At 43.4% G+C, this 24940-nt stretch overlaps 1 protein-coding gene across 2 annotated transcripts in view; it reads left to right on the forward strand.

The window, feature by feature from the left end:
• The first annotated feature begins 1866 nt into the window (after nucleotides 1–1866).
• LOC129825324 (pleckstrin homology domain-containing family G member 1-like) overlaps nucleotides 1867–24940 on the forward strand; it is a 78316-nt gene continuing 55242 nt past the window's right edge. Inside the window, exon 1 of one of the 2 annotated variants that reach the window (XM_055885329.1) lies at nucleotides 1867–2366. Coding sequence is in view for 1 of the 2 variants with exons in the window: in XM_055885328.1 (XP_055741303.1) it covers nucleotides 16807–16816 (10 nt within the window). In the remaining variant the exon portion in view is untranslated. Of the gene's footprint in view, nucleotides 2367–16363; nucleotides 16817–24940 lie in introns of those variants that run through there. The other variant, XM_055885328.1, reaches the window with a different exon arrangement.

Below are 24940 nucleotides of genomic sequence, written 5' to 3' on the forward strand. Positions count from 1 at the left end.
ATGTCTGGCAGCATGAATGAAGGAGGCTTTGTTGCTAAGTAGGAAGCCGATTTATAGATTTCATTTTGGATTGGAGATGCTTAATGTGAGTCTGGAAGGAGAATTTACAGTCTAACCAGACACCTAGGTATTTGTATTTGTCCACATATTCTACGTCAGAACCATCCAGAGTAGTGAGGGGGTGCGGGCAGCAATCGGTTGAAGAGCATGCATTTAGTTTAACTAGCATTTAAGAGCAGTTGGAGGTCACGGAAGTGTTGTATGGCATTGAAGTTTAAGTGTCCAAAGAAGGGCCAAATGTATACAGAATGGTGTCGTCTTCGTAGAGGTGGATCAGAGAATCACCAGCAGCACGAGCGACATCATTGATATATACAGAGAAAAGAGTCGGCCCGAGATTCGAACCCTGTGGCACCCCCATAGAGACTGCCAGAGGCCCGGACAACAGGCCCTCCGATTTGACACACTGAACTTTATCTGAGAAGTTGGAGTACCAGGCGAGGCAGTCATTTGAGAAACCAAGGCTATTGAGTCTGCGGTGATAAGAATGCGGTGATTGATGAAAGCCTTGGCCAGGTCTATGAAGATGGCTGCACAGTACTGTCTTTTATCGATGGCGGTTATGATATCGTTTAGGACCTTGAGCGTGGCTGAGGTGCACCCTCAGAGGGTGTGTGTGAGAGGGAGGGAGCGTGCGTGTGTGTGATTGTGAGAATGGGGGCGTGTGTGTGAGGTAGCGTGTGTGTGTGTGATTGTGAGAATGGGGGCGTGTGTGTGAGAATGGGGGCGTGTGTGTGAGAGAGGGAGCGTGTGTGTGAGAGAGGGAGCGTGTGTGTGAGAGAGGGAGCGTGTGTGTGAGAGAGGGAGCGTGTGTGTGGGAGCGTGTGTGTGGGAGCGTGTGTGTGAGAGAGGGAGCATGTGTGTGTGAGGGAGAGCGTGTGAGAGAGGGAGTGTGTGTGTGAGAGAGGGAGCATGTGTGTGTGAGGGAGAGCGTGTGAGAGAGGGAGTATGCGTGTGAGAGAGGGAGTATGCGTGTGAGAGGGGGAGTATGCGTGTGAGAGGGGGAGTATGCGTGTGAGAGGGGGAGTATGCGTGTGAGAGGGGGAGTATGCGTGTGAGAGGGGGAGCATGCGTGTGAGAGGGGGAGCATGCGTGTGAGAGGGGGAGCATGCGTGTGAGAGAGGGGGAGCATGCGTGTGAGAGAGGGGGAGCATGCGTGTGAGAGAGGGGGAGCATGCGTGTGTGAGAGGGGGAGCATGCGTGTGTGAGAGGGGGAGCATGCGTGTGTGAGAGGGGGAGCGCGTGTGTGAGAGGGGGAGCGCGTGTGTGAGAGGGGGAGCGCGTGTGTGAGAGGGAGAGCGCGCGTGTGAGAGGGAGAGCGCGCGTGTGAGAGGGAGAGCGCGCGTGTGAGAGGGAGAGCGCGCGTGTGAGAGGGAGAGCGCGCGTGTGAGAGGGAGAGCGCGCGTGTGAGAGGGAGAGCGCGCGTGTGAGAGGGAGAGCGCGCGTGTGAGAGGGAGAGCGCGCGTGTGAGAGGGAGAGCGCGCGTGAGAGAGAGGGGGAGCGCGCGTGAGAGAGAGGGGGAGCGCGCGTGAGAGAGAGGGGGAGCGCGCGTGAGAGAGAGGGGGAGCGCGCGTGAGAGAGAGGGGGAGCGCGCGTGAGAGAGAGGGGGAGCGCGCGTGAGAGAGAGTGAGGAAGCGTGTGTGTGAGGGAATGCACGTGTGGAGAGAGAGGAAGCGCGTGTGAGAGGGAGCGTACGTGTGGAGAGAGAGGAAGCGCGTGTGAGAGGGAGCGCGTGTGTGTGTGAGTGAGAAGGAGCGCATGCGCGCATGTGAGAAAGGGAGTGCGTGCGCGTTTGCAAGAGGGAGCGTGTGTGTGAGTGAGCGGGAGCGCTTGTGTGTGTGTGTGTGTGAGTGAGAAGGAGCGCATGCGCGCATGTGAGAAAGGGAGTGAGTGTGTGCGTGTTTGTGAGAGAGGGAGAGTGATGGAGAGAGAGCGAGAAAGTGAAAGAGAGAGGTTTCTCTTGCAGCAGTAATTGGTCAGGATGTGGGCTGGCTGGAGGAGCGCTCCCTTCTCTCTCCCCTCCCAGTTGGCTCTGCTCCTTTCTGTTCCGCTCCCATCTGCTCTCCTCGCTTCTCTCCCCTCTCTCTTTGAGCTGACTGACCTCATAGAGGTGGGGACCTGTCTTTCCACTGACCATCCCAATATACAGAATAGCTCTCTGCTTTAGAGCGTGTGCCAGTTTTAGTGTGTGTGTGAGGCAAAACTTCTCGATTCGTGGAGATGGACCTAAACAGTTAAAGGATACTGGGATATCATCAGCGACTGGCTGCCCAAAGGAAAGACTAGCCGTTGGAACAGTCTCAAAGGTGAGGGACTTCCTAACGCTGTTGTTCTGTAATATTGCTATATACTGTACACTTATACTGTGTGACTATGAAACAGACTTTGTCAGGGAGATTCACAGTAGAGGTCTTTTTGAAAGTGTGTATCAGTTTTAAAGTAGTGAATTTGTAAGGCTGAAATATAAGCTGTCATGTGTGATGCAGCTTCTGTGCTGAAGCTGATCTCAACACGAGTCTCCTTTACATTAACTCTAGACGTGGTTTTCCCTGCCAGAGTCTCCTATACATTAACTCTAGACGTGGTTTTCCCTGCCAGAGTCTCCTATACATTAACTCTAGACGTGGTTTTCCCTGCCAGAGTCTCCTATACATTAACTCTAGACGTGGTTTTCCCTGCCAGAGTCTCCTATACATTAACTCTAGACGTGGTTTTCCCTGCCAGAGTCTCCTATACATTAACTCTAGACGTGGTTTTCCCTGCCAGAGTCTCCTATACATTAACTCTAGACGTGGTTTTCCCTGCCAGAGTCTCCTATACATTAACTCTAGACGTGGTTTTCCCTGCCAGAGTCTCCTATACATTAACTCTAGACGTGGTTTTCCCTGCCAGAGTCTCCTATACATTAACTCTAGACGTGGTTTTCCCTGCCAGAGTCTCCTATACATTAACTCTAGACGTGGTTTTCCCTGCCAGAGTCTCCTATACATTAACTCTAGACGTGGTTTTCCCTGCCAGAGTCTCCTATACATTAACTCTAGACGTGGTTTTCCCTGCCAGAGTCTCCTATACATTAACTCTAGACGTGGTTTTCCCTGCCAGAGTCTCCTATACATTAACTCTAGACGTGGTTTTCCGTGCCAGAGTCTCCTTTAATCATGATTGTGGTGGTTGATGCGCCTGGGCTGCTCTGATCTGAAAGGACTCTGTCCAAGGTTTTAATTTAGCCTGGAGCTTATGGTAGCCTTGGATCCCCCTTTAATTAGATGTCAGTCTATTGGTATTATAGCATCTATCCTCTCTTCTGCAGTTAAGGTAAAGGTGTGTGTGTTTGTGTGTCACTGTCTAGTGTCCACTAGTGTCCAACAGTGTATACATCCTTCTGGTTCTCTGAAGCTTCATGTTTGTGTATATGATCATGCGCAGCTGCAGGTTGGCAGGTACAGTATCCTTTGGTTAGAGGGCTAGGATGTGTGTGTGATGGAGGGTTGTTGTATTGAGATGTTAGTGTTTTTTTTGTCTTGTTTTATTGAAATGGAATGAAGAGTGTGTCTGGATTTTAATGTTCTAAGCCTTCTATGATTGAAATGTGATTGACTTATTGGATGTGGAGGATAATGATGGATTGATAGGGTTTTGGCCTGTTGTTTTGTCATGTTGAGATTGTTGTTGTCTGTCAACCTCAGACTCTAGTATCTCACCTTTCGAACACTAGTGTGTGTGGTTGTTTGTGGTTGTGTGTGTGTGCGCGCGCTCCCTTATTGTGAGAGGGGTAACTGATGCATCCAGCCAAACTGCGACACACGGAGGACAGAACAACTTGAAAGTACTTTGTCTTAGCCTTGATTTATTTGAACTTCTTACATAATAGAACAGTACTGTTTATGTTTACATTTTGAGTTTCATAAACTCTAAGTTACCAAGGAAGCGTGGGTGTTTCATTGAGACGTGTCTGTTCTTCCTATGTCCAGGGGGCTGTGTTAAGTTGTGTTGTAATGGTGGGAGTAGAGAGGGAAGAGGTGGAGTAGAGAGGGAAGAGGTGGAGGAGAGGTAGGCCCTTTCACAATCTCTTCCTGCTGGACCCTCATCCTGCATTTTTAATCTGAGTCCAAACACAGCTTCCTCCATATGTCCCCTACACACACACACACACACACACACACACACACACACACACACACACACACACACACACACACACACACACACACACACACACACTACCATGTCCAGTTGTAACTCTGGCAGTCTCTTCTCTTTCTTGCCCCTTTTAAGTTCTGTGCCCCAGTTCACTTATCCCTCCCTCCCTCCCTCACTCACCCACTCACTCACTCACTCACTCACTCATTTCCACTCCTCTTCCGCCTGTAGTGATTTGTTTAATCATTAAGCCGTTTATGTGAATACTAAACACTATACTAGTTACTACCTTTTATAGTATTGGATGTTGCCGTTTCTATTGTGGTCAAAGAGCTGCTGCTGCTGTTGTTTCAGTGGCAATGCTGTTCATTGTTGTTGTTTAGTCTGCTATAAGGCAGAAGCTGCTCCTTGTTTTCCTCATGGGTTTTCCAGTTTCTCTGGTCATCCCAAGGGATCCCTGCTCTTATAGGAGCTTTATTCACAGAGTCTGAATTCTGTCCCCCGGACTCAGACATTCCTGGACTTGTCCCGGCACCGTGGCCAGACTGCTGCACACTGCTCAGGGAATATGGGAAGCTCATAAGGCAGGAATCTTAGGAAAATAAATTATACACATTATGGAGGCCACCAGGTAGAGGATAGTGCTTTTCAATTGGTCTGTTTCAGTGATGTCATTTTTTTATTCACTGCTATTCATATGGACTTGAATCGTACTGAAAACCCATATGAAACTCTTGTTGCACTGTTAGGCTTTAGTTGAAGTAGTTGAAATGAACGTTGATATACTGTATCAAACAGTACAGTCAAATATCAAAAGAGAATGTAAGAGGTGAGGTATGCAGAATGATTGATTATGTTGACTTTCCTACAGTGACATTAGGTGAATGTGGACGAGAAGAATGGAGCTTCCCTCAGATCTACAAGTGATCCATCTCTGGGCTGACAGTGTAACAGGGTCACAGATGGAGGAGAGGAGAGTATCTGTAAATAAATGACCCCTCCCACTCTATCTAGCCCTCAGTACTGAACCCCTCCTCCTCTGCTCCCCAAACTGGTTTACTGTAGAAACACACTGGCCTCATTGTGACTGGCACAGCTGGGAAAACGAAGGAGCTGTCAGGTCGTCTGAGGAAGCGCACACGCGTTCACTCTGTGCCGACTGCAATAACAACCACCCCCCTTCCCGTCTGTAGCACCCCCTCCTCTTGGGACAGATGCTAAAGCGCAAAGGGGGTTGGAACGAGACACTTTTTTCCTTTCGTGTAGAACTTTTTCCCAAAGTTTGTTTGTCTCTTGTTTTCAAGCTCTCTTATCGTGTGTGTGTGTGTGTGTGTGTGTGTGTGTGTACCCTTACCCCACTCCAAGTGTCTGTCTGTCTGAGTGCTATGAGGAATAGAGGGCTTTATTGACGCTCTGCTCTCGGTGCCTCTCTTCACTCCCTTCCTCAGACTCGGGGGTGAGCTGAGCGCCTGACTGTTGCCATGGTGACCACAGCGCTATAGCCTCAATCATCCTGGCAACCACACAAACCCTAAGTGTGTGTGTGGATGTGTTTGTGGGTGCTCTGTGTTAGCCATGAAGTGGGGAGAGGCCTTGTGATGGGCTGTTTTCAGAAGAATCGTTTTGCTTCTGAAGAGCCAGAGGGAAAGTGGAGGAGTTGTAAAAAGTTATATTAGTTAGGAGGAAACGAGGGTAAGAGAGGCAAGAGCAGCTGGGTTGTAAGGGTGTCAGATAGGATAGGCTGTGACTGACTGTAGGGATTGGTCCTTAATGAACTGTCTAGACTTCGGAGCAGGAGCGCTGGTCAATGGTGTTGTGTATTTGCTTAGCCGGGAGTGCTCGTTATGTGGCAAGGGGAGAAGGCGGTCGGTGTTTGGGGTTAGGGGGAGAGGGTGGAGGCAGAGGCCTTCATGGGTCAGTGGGTCCCCTTAGTACTAGAGGGGTTGTGCTGCTGGAGATGGACTACTTACTGGAGGTTTCCTGAGACATGTTGGGGTGGGGGCTCTAGTTAGAGTTCCCACAGAGGGTTCACTAGCGTTGTATGGTAACCTACTGACCAGTGACCAGTAAGCTGCACTGACCAGTAGGGGGTAGGGGAGGGGGGCAGTATTATTGTATGGTCAGTAAAAGGGGGAGGGTTTAGGGGACGCCCTGCTGCTGGGACCAGTACCTCTCATCTGAAGAAGGGGGACAAATAGCCGACCTACTCGTGTGTGTGTGTGTGTGTGTGTGTGTGTGCAGAAGCAGCTATTGTCTAAAACGTGTGGTCATTAGCTGGTGTCTGTCCTGACGTGAGCTGAACTGTCCGCAGACTAGGTGATCACTCATAAAAATGGAAATGAAATATTTGTAACCGTTTGTAATAGACAAATGGTGTTCATTTGGAACATGTGGCGATTACCTTGGCTTATGAAAGAAATATACTTCCTGTTGCATTCCATTCTTGTTTGATGCACAGTGTACCTGTATGTGTGCAAACTTACTCTCACACTTGTCCCATTACAAACCCATTCTGTGTATATGGGGGGGGGGGGGGGGGGGGAACTGAACACTAAACGTAAGTAGTGTGCTGGGGGGGTCTTTTGTTTGGGACGGCTACCAGCTATTGATTAGGGCTAACCTTAATCAAGAGAGTGTGAGTGAGAATCTGTGGAATTTGAGAGATAATTCAATTTGAGTAAATTTCCTGCAATTCTCCACATTTTGCCATGGGGAGGAGAAAATATTTCGCAATTTAACAGATTTTCATGCAATTCTACTCATTTTGCCATGGGGAGGAGTTCGGGCTGGGCTATATGACCAAAATCTCATGTCCCCGATATAGGTCATTTCATATCCCGATAACGATACATATCACGATATAGCACATTTTGTGTAAATTCAATGAATAAATAGTTTATATAAAATGACCACATGTTAAGGGCTATTTCTTATTACCTTTTGAATTATACTCAACAACTAAAAAGTACTTACTCATATTTGATTATTTCTCCTTTTATTTAGAACCTTTGTACAAATTTTCAATTAAGCATGTAACAAAATATAAATTATTAATGTATAAAATCTAAAAAGGTAAGTAGAAAACACAAAATAAATAGGCCTAAAATGTGAATATGGTCTAAAATATCCAAACCAAACAACGTCTGAGTCGGGGGTTTGTTTTGAGCACCCGACTGTACATTTTTGGGTCTCGTCCGTAGACTCTCTCCGTACTGTTTCACATGATTCTTGCGTAGGTGGTAAAAGAGGTTAGCCCTTTGACGCTTACAAACACATGGGTGTGATCATTTTACAGTTCTCCCTGCAGCGTACGCTCAAACCGGTGTGAGTAGAACATATTATATTTGTATTAGGATATTGAATTTGTTTTCAATATTTTTGAATGTTTACTGCACAAATTGAATCATTGAATTCATAAATTGAACTTGTTTTTCTTGATTTGAAATGGAATTGAATGAATATTGCATTCAGTTTCAAAACCAAATGTAAATTTAATAGAATATTCAAATTCAATATTTTATACATTCACTTTCAATATGATATTGCGTTCATTGTCTGTGTATCAAGTTCACAAACCATAATTTCAATTTAATCAAAGTTTCATACACTTGAAGTGGGAAGTTTACATACACCTCAGCCAAATACATTTAAACTCAGTTTTTCACAATTCCTGACATTTAATCCTAGTAAAAATTCCCTGTTTTAGATCAGTTAGGATCAACACTTTATTTTAAGAATGTGAAATGTCAGAATAATAGTAGAGAGAATGCTTTAATTCAGCTTTTAAGTCTTTCATCACATTCCCAGTGGGTCAGAAGTTTACATACACTCAATTAGTATTTGGTATCTTTGTTTTTATGGCGGTTTTGGAGCAGTTGCTTCTTCCTTGCTGAGCAGCCATTCAGGTTATGTCGACATAGGACTCGTTTTAATGCGGATATAGATACTTTTGTACCTGTTTCCTCCAGCATCTTCAGAAGGGCTTTTGCTGCTGTTCTGGGATTGATTTGCACTTTTCGCACCAAAGTACGTTCATCTCTAGGAGACAGAATGCGTTTCCTTCCTGAGCCGTATGACGGCTGCATGGTCCGATGGTGTTTATACTTGCGTACTATTGTTTGTACAGATGAACGTGGTACCTTCAGGCGTTTGGAAATTGCTTCCAAGGATGAACCAGACTTGTGGAGGTCTACAATTTTTTTTCTGAACTGATTTCTTTTGATTTTCCCATGATGTCAAGCAAAGAGGCACTGATGTGAAGGTAGGCCTTGAAATACATCCACAGGTACCCCTCAATTGACTCAAATTATGTCAATTAGCCTATCAGAAGCTTCTAAAGCCATGACATAATTTTCTGGAATTTTCCAAGCTGTTTAAAGGCATAGTCAACTTAGTGTATGTAAACTTCTGACCCACTGGAATTGTGATAAACTGAATTATAAGGGAAATGATCTGTCTGTAAACAATTGTTGGAAAAATTACTTGTGTCATGCACAAAGTAGATGTCCTAACCAACTTGCCAAAACTATAGTTTAACAATACATTTGTGGAGTGGTTGAAAAACAAGTTTTACTGACTCCAAGCTAAGTGTATGTAAACTTCCGACTTCAACTGTATATTCAACTTCTCATCCTGGTACTTTGCCAGTCAGGAAAGGTGGAGCTGAACAGATAGAATCAAACGCTTACTATGGTAAACAGAAACTTCTGGCAGTTTCTGAAGCCAATGTGGCATGTTGAATTCATTTTCTTAAGGTGAATTTGACTCTAGCATTTGAACCATTTTGGCTATGAGCTATTATGACCCCATTTCTGAAAGCTAAGACTCTCTGGCGTTTGGATGTGCGTTCTGTTTCCCTCTATGATGATCACAGGCCAAGTTAGAAGGGAGTGTCACAGAAAAACGCAATTTGTCCCCCATAAGAATGAGTCTGACCCCATTTAGTCGTCTGGTCGATTGTTTGGTCAATAGGCTGTTGGTTGACCAAGATCTGATAGTATTTTCTTAACTTACCACCACTGTGGAGCTTCTCAAAGTAATTTTTTCTTCACCTCAAACAGCAAGTAAAAAGGGGGTAAAAAGGGGAGGGGGGGAATGTAATGCTCTGATCCAGGGGAAACGTCATAAAATAGGCCTACCCGATTACTTATTCTTTGCGTAAATTGCCTACAGCTATGTCTATCCTGTCTGGAGCTCATTGGTGCAGGAAACTCTGAGGGCCCAGAATTTTTATACAATGTTGCAAGTTTGCTACTGCCAGCATCAGGCCAGACCAAAGTTAATAGTTGATACAGTACAATGTTTCAAGTTCCTTGCAGACAGGCCATGCATATCCAATGTGATTTATAAGATATTTATTTTTATCAGGATATTGTCTACCTGCAGGCTGCAATGTTTTTATTTGTTGGCATTTTAGAATTTGGATTAACCACATGATAATGATTTTGAGATAGCTGGTGTAGCCTATTATCGAACTGCAACTTCAGGAGCTTAACAGCAGAATCTGCTAAGGCCAGCAGCAGCAGGAGGAAGAGGGTCGGAAACAGCTAATTAACCAGAAGGAAAAAAACTATCTTGATCTCTGGCTCCCTCTTGAATAATTAGTGTCTTAATTATTTAATCACAATGTGCTTAAAGCATCAGACAAGCTCAGTAGCCTATATATTGTTGATTTGACTAAAACACACATATATGTGTGTATATATGTGTGTGTGTGTAGGGAAAAATACATGTTTAAATTCTACCTATCAATTGGTCGAAAGGACATACAACTCTAGGTCGATCAAGATTTAGTTGGGGACAGCTCTAATAAGATATAGTTGTCTAGCACCAATATAACTGACTGGGTTCGAAGTCGGGCCTACTGCACAACAACACTTTGTGGCAGAATTATCTGTGCACTCCATTTAATGAGTGCACAGATGAGTGCAACAGAGGTGGTGATGCGTAGCCTCGTAATTACCAGACTGATTACCTTGTGTAGCGAACCATTCATGTAAGCTTTCGGGATCAGGCCGTCTCACGAGGCTGTTTATTTATTTTAAAAATTATATATTTCACCTTTATTTAGCCACGTAGGCCAGTTGAGAACAAGTTCTCATTTACAACTGCGACCTGGCCAAGATAAAGCAAAGCAGTGCGACGAAAACAACAGAGTTTCACATGGGATAAACAAACGTACAGTCAATAACACAATAGAAAAATCTATATACAGTGTGTGCAAATGCAGTAAGATTAGGGAGGTAAGGCCATAATAAGTAATTACAATTTAGCATTAACACTGGAGTGATAAATGTGCAGATGATGATGTAAAGTAGAGATTAGAGGTCGGCCGACTAATCGGAATGAGCGATTAATTAGAGCCGATTTTCAAGTTTTCATAACAATCGGTAATCGGGATTTTTTAACACCGATCATGGTCGATTACGTTGCACTCCACGCGAAGACTGCGTGGCAGGCTGACTACCTGTTATGCGAGTGCAGCAAGGAGCCAAGGTAAGGTGCTAGCTAGCATTAAACATATCTTATAAAAAAACAATCAATCTTAACATAATCACTAGTTAACTCCACATTGATGAAATTACTAGTTTATCTAGCTTGTCCTGCGTTGCATATAATCGATGCGGTGCCTGTTAATTTATCATTGAATCACAGCCTACTTCGCCAAACGGGTGATTTAACAAGCGCATTCGCGAAAAAAGCACTGTCGTTCCACCAATGTGTACCTAACCATAAACATCAACGCCTTTCTTAAAATCAATACACAAGTATATATTTTTAAACCTGCATATTTAGTTAATATTGCCTGCTAACATGAATTTCTTTTAACTAGGGAAATTGTGTCACTTCTCTTGCGTTCTGTGCAACAGAGTCAGGGTATATGCAGCAGATTGGGCCGCCTGCCTCGTTGCGAATTGTGTGAAGACTATTTCTTCCGAACAAAGACAGCCAACTTCGCCAAACGGGGGATGATTTAACAAAAACGCATTTGCGAAAAAGCACAATCGTTGCACGAATGTACCTAACCATAAACATCAATGCCTTTCTTAAAATCAATACACAGAAGTATATATTTTTAAAATCTGTATATTTAGTTAAAATAAATTAATGTTAGCAGACAATATTAATATAGGGAAATTGTGTCACTTCTCTTGCGTTCATTGCACGCAGAGTCAGGGTATATGCAACAGTTTGTGCCGCCTGGCTCGTTGCGAACTAATTTGCCAGAATTTTACGTAATTATGACATAACTTTGAAGGTTGTGCAATGTAACAGCAATATTTAGACTTATGGATGCCACCCGTTAGATAAAATACGGAACTGTTCTGTATTTCACTGAAAGAATAAACGTTTTGTTTTCGAAATTATAGTTTGCGGATTTGACCATATTAATGACCTAAGGCTCGTATTTCTGTGTTATTATATTATAATTAAGTCTATGATTTGATATTTGATAGAGCAGTCTGACTGAGCGGTGGTAGGCAGCAGCAGGCTCGTAAGCATTCATTCAAACAGCACTGTCTTGCATTTGCAAGCAGCTCTTCGCTGTGCTTCAAGCATTGCGCTGTTTATGACTTCAAGTCTATCAACTCCCGAGATTAGGCTGGCAATACTAAAGTGCCTATAAGAACATCCAATAGTCAAAGGTATATGAAATACAAATGGTATAGAGAGAAATAGTCCTATAATAACTACAACCTAAAACTTCATACCTGGGAATATTGAAGACTCATGTTAAAAGGAACCACCAGCTTTCATATGTTCTCATGTTCTCAGCAAGGAACTTAAACGTTAGCTTTTTTACATGGCACATATTGCACTTTTACTTTCTTCTCCAACACTTTGTTTTTGCATTATTTAAACCAAATTGAACATGTTTCATTATTTATTTGAGACTAAATAGATTTTATTGATGTATTATATTAAGTTAAAATTGGTATCGGCTTTTTTGGTCCTCCAATAATCGGTATCGGCTTTTTTTGGTCTTCTAATAATCGGTATCAGCGTTGAAAATTCATAATCGGTCGACCTCTAGTAGAGATACTGGGGTGCAAAAGAGCAAAGAAAATAACAATATGGGGATGAGGTAGTTGGGTGGACTTTTCACAGATGGGCTGTGTACAGGGGCAGTGATCGGTAAGCTGCTCTAACAGCTGATGCTTAAAGTTAGTGAGGGAGATATAAGTCTCCAGCTTCAGTGACTTTTGCAATTCGTTCCAGTCATTGGCATCAGAGAACTGGAAGGAAAGGCGGCCAAATGAGGTGTTGGCTTTGGGGATGATTAGTGAAGTATACTTGCTGGAGCACGTGCTACGGGTGGGTGTTGCTATGGTGACCAGTGAGCTGAGATAAGGTGAGGCTTTACCTAGCAAAGACTTATAGATGACCTGGAGCCAGTGGGTTTGGCAACGGATATGTAGCAAAGGCCAGCCAACGAGAGCATACAGGTCACAGTGGTGGGTAGCATATGGGGCTTTAGTGACAAATTGGATGGCACTGTGATAGAGTACATCCAATATACTGAGTAGAGTGTCGGAGGCTATTTTGTAAATGACATCGCCGGATCAATAGGATAGTCCGTTTTACGAGGGTATGTTTGGCAGCATGAGTAAAGGATGCTTTATTGTGAAATATGAAGCCAATTGTATATTTAATTTTGGATTGGAGATGCTTAATGTGAGTCTGGAAGGAGAGTTTACAGTCTAACCAGACACCTAGGTATTTGTAGTTGTCCACGTATTCTAAGTCAGAACCGTCCAGAGTAGTGATGCTAGTCGGGCGGGCAGGTGCGTGCAGCAATCGGTTGAAGAGCGTGCATTTAGTTTAACTAGCGTTAAAGAGCAGTTGGAGGCCACGGAATGAGTGTTGTATGGCTTTGAAGCTCGTTTGGAGGTTTCTTAACAGTGTCCAAAGAAGGGCCAGATGTAACAGAATGGTGTCGTCTGTGTAGAGGTGGATCAGAGAATCACCAGCAGCATGAGCGACATAATTGATATATACAGAGAAAAGAGTCGGCCCGAGAATTGAACCCTGTGGCACCCCTATAGACTGCCAGAGGTCCGGACAACAGGCCCTCCGATTTGACACACTGAACTCTATCTGAGAAGTAGTTAGCGAACCAGGCGAGGCAGTCATTTGAGAAAACAAGGCTATTGAGACTGCCGATAAGAATGTGGTGATTGACAGTCTAAAGCCTTGGCCAAGGTCAATGAAGACGGCTGCACAGTACTGTCTTTTATCGATGGTGGTTATGATACCGTTTAGGACCTTGAGCGTGGCTGAGGTGCACCCATGACCAGCTAGGAAACCAGATTGTATAGCGTAGAAGGTACGGTGGGATTCGAAATGGTCGGGTATTTGTTAACTTAGCTTTCGAAGACTTTAGAGAGGCAGTGCAGGATGGATATAGGTCTGTGATGAGCATCCTTGGCTGAGACATCAAGACGTGTTAGTTTGACTGATGGGTCTCCTGTGCACCAGGAGTTTATTAGTCATATGCACAGCGTCGCACATGAAATTGCAGGATACAGTGAATTTCTTAAGCTCCGAGCTCTAACAGTTACTCATCACACAAACATGGTCAGCGAACCACCTGCTACATTTCACCCCCCTTTGACCTCCTCCTTGAAGAGACCCATCCAAGTCACAGGACCAATGCCTATGCTTTAGCTCAAAAGGCTAACAGTCTTAACCCAGTCAGTCACATTTTAGCCTTATAATGACTACCCTTGCCGGAGACTTGAACCTAGACTATGTTTAAGACAAAATAACACATGTCAAACTAACATGTCTCAGGCAAGGTTCTCATCACATAAGCATGGATCACCAAACCACGCGAGTAACCTTGCTGGATCTTGAAGACTTGTGTTAGTGTAGCAGATGGGATCTGTGAAACTCTGAAGTGTTGCCCCTTTTTTAATAGCCTTTTTTAATAGCACGATGGGTTGAAACGCTTCAGGAGGGCTGTCACGTGTGTTTGCGAGGCAGATGTCCTGAGTTTGAGCTGTAATCGTTAAGCAAGCAATGTGTTGTCCTTTACATGAACTTCCTGTACTTTTCTCTATAGGCTTTAGCTAAATGGGCTAACACAGTCTTGTTATCTGCAGGAGACCTGGTTTGAACCCAGTCAGTCACAAGTCCAAGATTAAACAGGGAGTGGAAAGACTATCCTTAGAAGGGCTATGAAGGGGCATTTCAACCTATATTCTTATGGGTCCAAATACATATATTTTTTTGTGACACTCCTTTCTAACGCAGCCTGTGATCATCATAGCGGGGAACGTCCATGCTCCAGAGAGACTTAGCTTTCAGGAAAGGGGGTCATAATAGCTAATAGCCAAAATGGTTCAAATGCTAGAGTCAAATTCAGTGTAAGAAAATGAATTCAACATGCCACATTGGCTTCAGAAACTGACAGAAGTTTCTGTTACCACAGTAAGCGTTTGATTCGATCTATTTTCCTCTACCTTTCCTGACTGTCAAAGTACCAGGATGTTGTCTCTGGTTTTGTTGAATATACATGTCTGAAACTTGGATAAACTTGAAATTATAGTATGTAAACTTGATACACAGAAAATGTATGCAATACCTACCATATTGAAAATGAATTTATAAATATTGAACTTGAATATTCAATTAAATAGAATTTTAGAACTAAATGCAATATTCTGTTTCAGATCATGAAGTACAAGTTACATTTCTGGATTCAATTTTTGCATTACAAATAAAAAAAATATTACATTCAAATTCAATATCCTAATACAAATTCTAAATTATGGGATTCAAATACAGTTTCTGTTGTCACTGAAATCGCACCATAGGGGTAGCGGTGTTTCTGTGCTGTACAATGTAGGCCTACATTGTATGCCCTCCCGATTTTGATACAAATCATCATGATATCATTCTGCCAGGTAGGTCTACTTTGCAGTCAACATTTATTGGGAATGTTTGTTGGGAAAGAAATGTTCATTCAAACATCGCATGATGACTGCATTGCGCATCGCAAAGTTTCAACCAAGACTTCGGAACAAACTTTTTCAATGCCTGGCCTGCATACCCATTGTTGCCTTAGTTGGCATTTACTGGTAGATATAAGTTGAAACGTCTTTCCAATCCTACCGATGTTGTTCACTATTCTACTTTGATACACATCAGTCGGGATTAAGAAGTGAGTATACGGGCCTCCCGGGTGGCGCAGTGGTCTAGGGCACTGCTTCGCAGTGCTAACTGCGCCACCAGAGTCTCTGGGTTCGCCCCCAGGCTCTGTCGCAGCCGGCCGCGACCGGGAGGTCCGTGGGGCGACGCACAATTGGGCTAGCGTCGTCCGGGTTAGGGAGGGTTTGGCCGGTAGGGATTCCCTTGTCTCATCACGCTCCAGCGACTCCTGTGGCGGGCTGGGCGCAGTGCGCGCTAACCAAGGGGGCCAGGTGCACGGTGTTTCCTCCGACACATTGGTGCGGCTGGCTTCCGGGTTTGAGGCGCGCTGTGTTAAAGAAGCAGTGCGGCTTGGTTGGGTTGTGCCTCGGAGGACGCATGGCTTTCGACCTTCGTCTCTCCCGAGCCCGTACGGGAGTTGTAGCGATGAGACAAGATAGTAATTACTAGCGATTGGATACCACGAAAAATTGGGGAGAAAAGGGGATAAAATTTAAAAAAAAAGAAAAAAAAGAAGTGAGTATACGCAATGCCAACTGAAAAAAAATATAGCCCCCCCCATTGGTATGTGCCCGATTTTGATAATTCAACCATGATTACTACAAGTTTATTTAGCTGGCTAGACTAATTTAACCAATCTCAAAAAAAAAATCCTGACATGGACTAATTGAGTCACCGTCAGTTACTGACATATCAAGAGAGAAACTACTGATTCACAACCCCATTTCGAAATTGCACCTTGTATATTCTACTATTCTAACTTTCAACAGAGACAATTGAGACCCCGACTGAGTTCCCCCAAAACATTTTGGTGGTCACGGGCCCCCTAGCGGCCAGGGCCCTAAGCGACCGCTAATGTCACTTATACCTGGTGCCGGCCCTGGAGAGAGCACTTACTGTGGAACTCCGGTCCTTGTAATTTGTTGTGGGAGAGAGGGGAGGAGTCAGGGGGAGGGGAAAGCCCAGTGGGGAGGGAACAGGGGAGAGCAAAGGCCATTCAGTCTGATGCACACACAGAGATATACAAACATATACAGAGTGTATGTGCTACCACTAGAGAGAGGAAAAGAGAAATGTAGGCTTCTGAAAGAGCGACGAGCCCAATGAGAGTTTTAGCAAGCCAGCAAAGGAGAAAGAGAGAGAAAGCTATACAGAGCATCAGAGAGAAAGAAAAGGATAGCAAAAGTGGTCAGCTGCTACACCAGTGAGAAGTCTGTCTGTGATAGGTGAAAGAGTGAGTGTGTTGGGAGCAGCGCACTGCACGCTTGCTCCCTGAAGAAGGAAATGTATCGGGCTGACTGAGAGAATGTGAGGTGTGCTGTGGCTGCGGGAACTGGGAGTACTGCGATCAGTATAGTCTGCTCCCTGTGCATATGTGAATTTTCCTGGACTGTTGTTTTCTTATTAACAATTCACTCCTGTTATTTTTGCTGAAGGAAATTCAAAGCCATTATGCCAACTGGTAAGCAGAATTTATTTCAGGTATTTCTAATGTAGACTGTTTTATGTACTAGGCCATTTGAGAGCTCAACATCAGTTGGTTTTGTATGGTTAAAAAATGCCTAGATGTATATTTTTTCCTCAGGTGTTTGATCTGCAGTCAAAGGTGCAACAGAGTTTAGATTTCTTTATCTTTCATATAATATTTTAGTTTTTGTGGTAAACTGGGGGCCTTGTGGTAAATTGAAAGTCTTTGAAGGTGAATGCCTCGATGGTGTGTCTGGTAGGAATGAGTACTCCTATTCATGTTTTTATTCACATGGATGTAAGAGCTGGCTCTGTTTTAGTTCCACATGTATTTCTTGCGTCTGGTAAAGGTCATTTGAATGAAACTTGTGTTGTGTGCTTTTGTCGTCCTTTTTGGTTGTTGGTTAGTTGTGTGTTGTATCTAGCCCTCTTATTGCTGTCAGTTGTGGTTGTGCGTTGGCTCCATTTGTGTGTTGGTGTGATATCTTCTCCCTGCTGACACTGTTGTGTGAAGTATGTGTGACCTCTTTGTCGAAAGGTTCTCTCCCCTATGCTGTGAACAGTGTTTTCTAGTTTTCCTGCTGAGGCAGTTGAATGAAACATGTTTGCTTTTCCGCAGGGTTGTTGGTTCTTGATATTGTTGTTATTCCATTGCAGATTACGAGTGATTATTTAAAATTCAGATCATCGTTAGTTCCTCTCCTGTAATTTCTCCACCACAGACGTTGTTCGTAGGTAGAGCCTATTCTCACTGATTTGAGAGGTGGAGGCACAGTTGAAGTCAGAAGTTTACATACACCTTAGCCAACTACATTTAAACTCAGTTTTTCTCAATTCCTGACATTTAATCCTAGTAAGAATTCCCTGTTTTAGGTCAGTTAGGATCACCACTTTATTTTAAGAATGTGAAATGTCAGAATAAAAGTAGAGAGAATGATTTATTTATTTCATCACATTCCCAGTGGGTCAGACGTTTACATGCTACCAAATACTAATTGAGTGTATTGCCTTAAAATTGTTTAACTCGGGCCAAACATTTTGGGTAGCCTTCCACAAGCTTCACACAATAAGTTGGTGGAATTTTGGCCCATTCCTTCTGACAGAGCTGGTGTAACTGAGTCAGGTTTGTAGGCCTCCTTGCTCGCACACGCTTTTTCAGTTCTGCCCACACATTTTCTATAGGATTGAGGTCAGGGCTTTGTGATGGCCACTCCAATACCTTGACTTTGTTGTCCTTAAGCCATTTTGCCACAACTTTGGAAGTATGCTTGGGGTCATTGTCCATTTGGAAGACCCATTTGCGACCAAGCTTTAACTTCCTGACTGTTGTCTTGAGATGTTGCTTCAATATATCCAAATAATTTTCCTCCCTCATGATGCCATCTATTTTGGGAAGTGCACCAGTCCCTCGTGCAGCAAAGCACCCCCACAACAAGATGCTGTCATCCCCGTGCTTCGCGGTTGGGATGGTGTTCTTCGGCTTGCAAGCCTCCCTCATTATGGCCAAACAGTTCTATTTTTGTTTCATCAGACCAGAGGACATTTCTGCAAAAAGTATGATCTTTGTCCCCATATGCAGTTGCAAACCGTAGTCTGGCTTTTTTATGGTGGTTTTGGAGCAGTGGCTTCTTCCTTGCTGAGCGGCCATTCAGGTTATGTCGATATCGGACTCGTTTTACTGTGGATATAGATACTTTTGTACCTGTTTCCTCCATCTTTACAGGGTCCTTTGCTTTTGTTCTGGGATTGATTTGCTCTTTTCGCACCAAAGTACGTTCATCTCTGAGACAGAACGTGTCTCCTTCCTGAGCGGTATGACGGCTGCATGGTCCCATGGTGTTTATACTTGAGTACTATTGTTTGTACAGATGAACGTGGTACCTTCAGGCGTTTGGAAATTGATCCCAAGAATGAACCAGACTTGTGGAGGTCTACAATTTTTTTTCTGAGGTTTTGGCTGATTTCTTTTGATTTTCCCATGATGTCAAGCAAAGAGGCACTGAGTTTGAAGGTAGTCCTTGAAATACATCCACAGGTACATCTCTGATAGGCTAATTGACATAATCTGAGTCAATCAGAAGCTTCTAAAGCCATGACATAATTTTCTGGAATTTTCCAAGCTGTTTAAAGGCACAGTCAACTTAGTGTATGTAAACTTCTGACCCATTGGAATTGTGATACAGTGAAATAATCTGTCTGTAAACAACTGTTGGAAACATTACTTGTGTCATGCGCAAAGTAGATGTCCTAACCGACTTGCCAAAACTATAGTTTGTTAACAAGAAATTTGTGGAGTAGTTGAAAAACGAGTTTTAATGACTCCAAGCTAAGTGTATGTAAACTTCCGACTTCAACTGTATATCCGGTATAGATACAATGGAGGAAGCTTCTCACCGATGCTGTTGACAGAAGTTTATACTCAAATGTTTTCTGTGTAGAAGTGTCTGTTTGCTAAATTGACATGGAGTTATTTCCATGCACTGTTTCTATGTAGAGTTAATTTTTTGCATGGGCCATGAATGGGCTATGTCAGTGGTGTAGTGCCTGGAGAAGTGTGTACTCTAATTTAGCAAAAACAAATCCTAACCGGCTCGCCCGGCGAAGGGAAGGCCAACCCAACCTGTACTCTGCAAGTAGGCTAATAGTAGGCCTACAATTGAAACAGATACATTAGGCTGTCAGTTAAGTCAGAAATTTAGAGGTTTTTAAAAACAACAAAAGTGGGTGTTCTAAGTCCACAACAATGCGTGAACCACATCGTGATGACTTTTGAGGTCTGGGAAAAATGTAAGACATTTTTATTTTTCATGTAGTTACCCTTTAATTAAACTGTGCTGCAGGCACCTAGCAATGTTGTGTGGTTAGCATTGTTTCTGTAGCGCATATGAGATGGAGTTTGCAAAAGAAATGGACACTGGATTGATGCAAATAATCATGGTATCATTCTGCCAGGTAAGCATAGGCTACTTTGTAGCTTGTGAACATTTAATAGAGATGGTTTCTGGGAAAGCCTTTCCATCTACCAGAAGATGGTTAGGTCTATCATTAGCATCACTATATTTTTCCTGTTTCTTCATTGAATGAAACCTGGACATTTTACTTCATATTCTGAGGCATGTCTTACCTTGCTTCAAAGTAACCTATAGCCAAAATACCACCATAGAAACATGGCGGCAATTATTTTATAAAGACTTTATTGTATACGCTGTCCTGTTCTTTCATTGTCTGGCAGCCAAAGACATTATCCTAGTCATATATCGACCCATAATAGTTGTTGCATCTTCAGATCTTCCCTCTTTCTAAACTTCTAACAGATATTTCCATCTCTGTCTATGAAACTGCTTGCATCCGCTTGTATGTGCATGGTGTTTTCCCGCAATTGCATTTTGTAACATTTGTGTGGAATGCCCACTGGCTGTGTGCCTATTGCTGCTCTAACAATGCGAAGAAATAATAGTTTATCAACATTTTAAGCTAAACATTCTGATCTGTTATATCAACCTTATTAATTGATACGGCCTATTCCACCACCACACTACTTTGATACGCATCGTGGGAATTAAGAAGTGAGTATATGCAATGCCGTATACCTGTGTATACCCTCCACTGCACACCATTGGGCTATGTTGACTCTCTTTTTAAATTGTGTGTTATTTAATTTCTCCATCTCTTCACTCCTGGTATCTCTGAGGGCCTTTTGTTAGTTGGTGTGTGTTGGTTTCCTCTCCGTACCTGCCTGTCTGTCTGTTTGACAAAGTAGCTGTTTGGGTAGGGCAGAAATGCCATTCTGCAGCCCATGACCCAAATTAGAGCCCTCAGTGGTGGCAGGAAGGGCGCGAGGTGTTGAGGCAGGGGGGGCTAGAGGGGGGCTTAATTACTATTGAGAGGCTCAGTGGACAATACACCACCAACCTACCCTAGCTCAGTTGGACATCTGCCCCCATACTTAGCTAGCCCTGCTGGGGTAGGGATGGGGAGGGAGCATGGTGGGAGGGTGGGAGGTCAATTTGGGTGAAATTGCTCAAACAAAACAAATCAATATCTTCCCCTTTCACCCTCAAAGTTCTCATGTGTATTGTTAAAAGAGAGATAGTGAGACTGAGGGAGGCTGTGGACAGCAAGCACAGGCTAGTGGGACAGATGCAGACCTTAATAATGTGGGAAGTTGTAAGGGATACTAGGGAGAGAGAGAAGTGAAAATCTATGTCAGGCTTGATGAGAGGAAGGGATAGGATAGGAACACAACTATTTCAGTTCCTATGGTGTGGATTTCTGTGGGGTGGTGAGATCCAATCACTTTTGAGAATAAGCCCAGTATGTCACATAGTCATAGGAAGGGCGAGAGAGTGTGCCAGGGGGCTTGTTGGTGTCCCAAAGGTGTTTGTGTGTGTCTGTCTGAATTAAAGGGGGTGTTAGTGGACTTTTCCCCACAGCAACTCTCTCACCCTCTCCGCTTTCAGCTATACCACCACCCCTCCCCCCTCTGAGCCCTCTCCCACTGTTTTAATAACACAGAATTAACACTATACTAATGTGTCCCATACTGTTATTTTCATGTTATAGACACTACTAAGATACGAGGTGTTCGTCTGTTGTTATACACACTATACAGTGCATTCAGGAAGTATTCAGTCCCCTTGACTTTTTACACATTTTGTTACGTTACAACCTTATTCTAAAAATGTATTAAATAAATGTTTTCCCTCATCGATCTGCACACAAAACACCATAATGACAAAGTGAAAACAGGTTTGTAGAATAAATAAAAAAATGTATTAAAATTCAGACCCTTTGTTATGAGTCTCCAAATTGAGCTTGGGTGCATCCTGTTTCCATTGATCATCCTTGAGATGTTTTTACAACTTGATTGGAGTCCACCTGTGGTAAACTCAAACTTGAACTTAATGAACTCGAACTCAAACTTAAACTTGATTGGACATGATTTGGAAAGGCACACACCTGTCTGTATAAGGTCCCACAGTTGACAGTGCATGTCAGAGCAAAAACCAAGCCATGAGGTTGAAGAAATTGTCCGTAGAGCTCAGAGACAGGATTTTGTCGGCACAGATCTGGGGAAGTGTACCAAAACATTTCTGCACCATTGAATGTCCCCAAGAACACAGTGCCCTCCATCATTCTTAAATGGAAGAAGTTTGGAACCACCAAGACTCTTCCTAGAACTGCCTGTCTGGCCAAACTGAGCAATCTGGGGTGAAAGGCCATGGTCAAGAACCAATGGTTTACTCTGACAGAGCTCCAGAGTTCCTCTGTGGAGATGTCAAAACCTTCCAAAAGGATAACCATCTCTGCAGCACTCCACCAATCAGGCTGTTATGGTAGAGGGGCCAGACAGAAGCCACTCCTCAGTAAAAGGCACATGACAGCCCGCTTGGAATTTGCCAAAAGGCACCTAAAGGACTCTCAGACCTTGAGAAACGCTGGATGTATTATACTTTAACCAAGATTGAACTCTTTGGCCTGAATGCCAAGCGTCTTGTCTGGAGTAAACTTGGCACCATTCCTATGGTGAAGCATGGTGGTGGCAGCATCATGCTGCGGGGATGTTTTTCTGATGCAAGGACTGGGAGACTAGTCAGGCTCGAGGAAAAGATGAACTGAGCAAAGTACAGAGAGATCCTTGATGAAAACCTAATCAAGAGCACTCAGGACCTCAGACTGTGGCAAAGGTTCATCTTCCAACACGACAACAACCCTAAGCACACAGCCAGGACAATGCAGGAGTGGCTTCTGGACAAGTCTCTGAATGTCCTTGAGTGGCCCAGCCAGAGCCTGAACTTGAACCCGATCAAACATCTCTGGAGAGACCTGATAATAGCTGTGCAGCGATGCTCCCCATCCAACCTGACAGAGCTTGAGAGGATCTGCAGAGAAGAAACTCCACAAATCAAGGTGCACAAAAAATGTTGCGGCCTTTTAAGCATTCTAGTACAGTTAAATTGTTAACACACACATGGATGCAGCGGTCTAAGGCACTGCACTACAGTCCCTGGTTCGAATCCAGGCTGTATCACATCCAGCCGTGATGGAGAGTCCTATATGGCGGCGCACAATTTGGCTCAGCGTCGTCCGGGTTTGGCATTGTAAATAAGAATTTGTTCTTAACTGACTTGCCTAGTTAAACAAAGGTTACATACACACATACACACACGACCGAAAAGTTATTTTGTTGGCATTTACGTATGTCCCCATTACCAGTAAAACATAATCAAAACCTATTTCTTTCACTTACTTGGAATGATGTTTGGGTCTATTTGACGTGTCAAATAAGCTTGTTGACCAATCAGGACCTGAATGTGACTGCACGTCACATAATAATTTAACGCGTTCATACATGTTTTACGTAGTTATTACACATTGATTACACTATCACTCGTATTCCATATATCACAATGGTTCATCGATACATATGCTATGATGCTGGTAAAGTTGTCTCGCGCACCTACAGTGCTGGTCATTTAAAAAAAAGCTAGCTAGCTCATGGATGCAAACAATGTTCTTTCCCAAAAACATAGCAAAATTACATCAGTTTCAGTAGCTATATGGTTAGTTAAACAACATCTGTTTCAGTAGCTATATAGCTAGCTAACTATATAGCTTGGGTCATCTAATATAACCCTAATTTATAAGACACTTCTTATTTGATTAATGGTGGTCGGCCCATCTGTGAAGCTTGCCACAATAAGGATTAGCCACAATAGTGGACTTTGTTGTTATCCTTCAAAACAAACGTATGTAATTGACAGTGATGCAAATTAATACAAATAGGAGAATTATGCCCTAGTTGAATAGATCATGCTAAACGAGGTTGAAATGTTGTTATATAAAATCAAAAGACAATTTGTTAATTTGACAAAAAATTGTTGAAATCACGCTGGATGTATTATACTTTAGAATTGCATTGGGGGCATACTTATTTCACTGCATAGCCTTACCTATAGATTGTGGATCAATGACATGGGGTATCAGTCTACTCAGTGACTCCCAGAGAACATTAGCGTCGTAGCTCTTATTGCGGGACTCTGAAACAACTGTGAATTGAGCCACATTTATTGTCAACCTATGTGTATTGAACACTATTCCTGAGGAAAAACAATACTGCAGGGATGTTTGAGTCTGATTATTCTGAGGAGGACGTTGAGAAAAAATATCTTGGGTATTGAGTAGACTGATACCCAATTTCATTGATCCCCAATCCTTAGGTAAGCTGTACACTGCAATATGAATGTCAATACACACAATGGGCTGACTGGGGAGGTGATTTCACACAGTCACAGTCCCACGACAAGAGCTACAACGTTAATATTTCCATAAACTCTTCACAGTTGTGTTCTGTGGGTGTCACCGAGTAGACTGATACCCCATTTCATTGCTTCACATTCCAACCGTGTTTAACATTATCTAGTCTAAATATGGCATGATTCCACCAATTGTAACCTTCTGCATCACTTTCAAAGGAGGTACTTTTATTTTGATGGCAAACTGCAAATTCCACTATTGTGCCTAATCCTTATTGTGGCTAGCTTCACAACACATAACCCGGTCCGGTAGAGCATCACTAGCCAGATGAAGCTAGCTGGCTGCTTATAACGTTAGCTTTGGGCAACAGGGTTAAGTAGCTGGCTAGCTATTTATTTTCATGAACTGAAGTTCAATTTCAATAGGTGAACTTCCTAGCTAATACTTACAAGGATTCCTAAATCATTGCTAAGAATAATGAAAATGACTGCAGTTTCTACTTGTCATTGTTTTCATGCTGGTTGTATTGGTGCTAGCTAGGTACCAAGCTAAAGCTAGCTACCCCAGAAGTTGCGGTCGACGAAATAATGCTTTATTATCAACGTGGTATTGTAAACTCATCGTTCGTGGCCGGTTTTTGCTTGTCTGCAGGCTTTTTTGTACAGCTTTGACAGTGCTACTGATAGTGGTGGCGCTTGGCTTGCACGTGCAAATTCAGAACACACAACATTCTATAATAGAACTGTGTTATTTTAAATGTCAAATTAAAAGCTTGTTTGACTTGTCAAATAGTGTTATTTGACGTGTATCTTTTTTGACACGCGAAGACCCAAACGGCGTTCCATAGTATGGAGTGAAGCAA

This window comes from Salvelinus fontinalis, chromosome 27, assembly GCF_029448725.1.
Source record: "Salvelinus fontinalis isolate EN_2023a chromosome 27, ASM2944872v1, whole genome shotgun sequence".
Lineage (NCBI taxonomy): Eukaryota > Metazoa > Chordata > Actinopteri > Salmoniformes > Salmonidae > Salvelinus > Salvelinus fontinalis.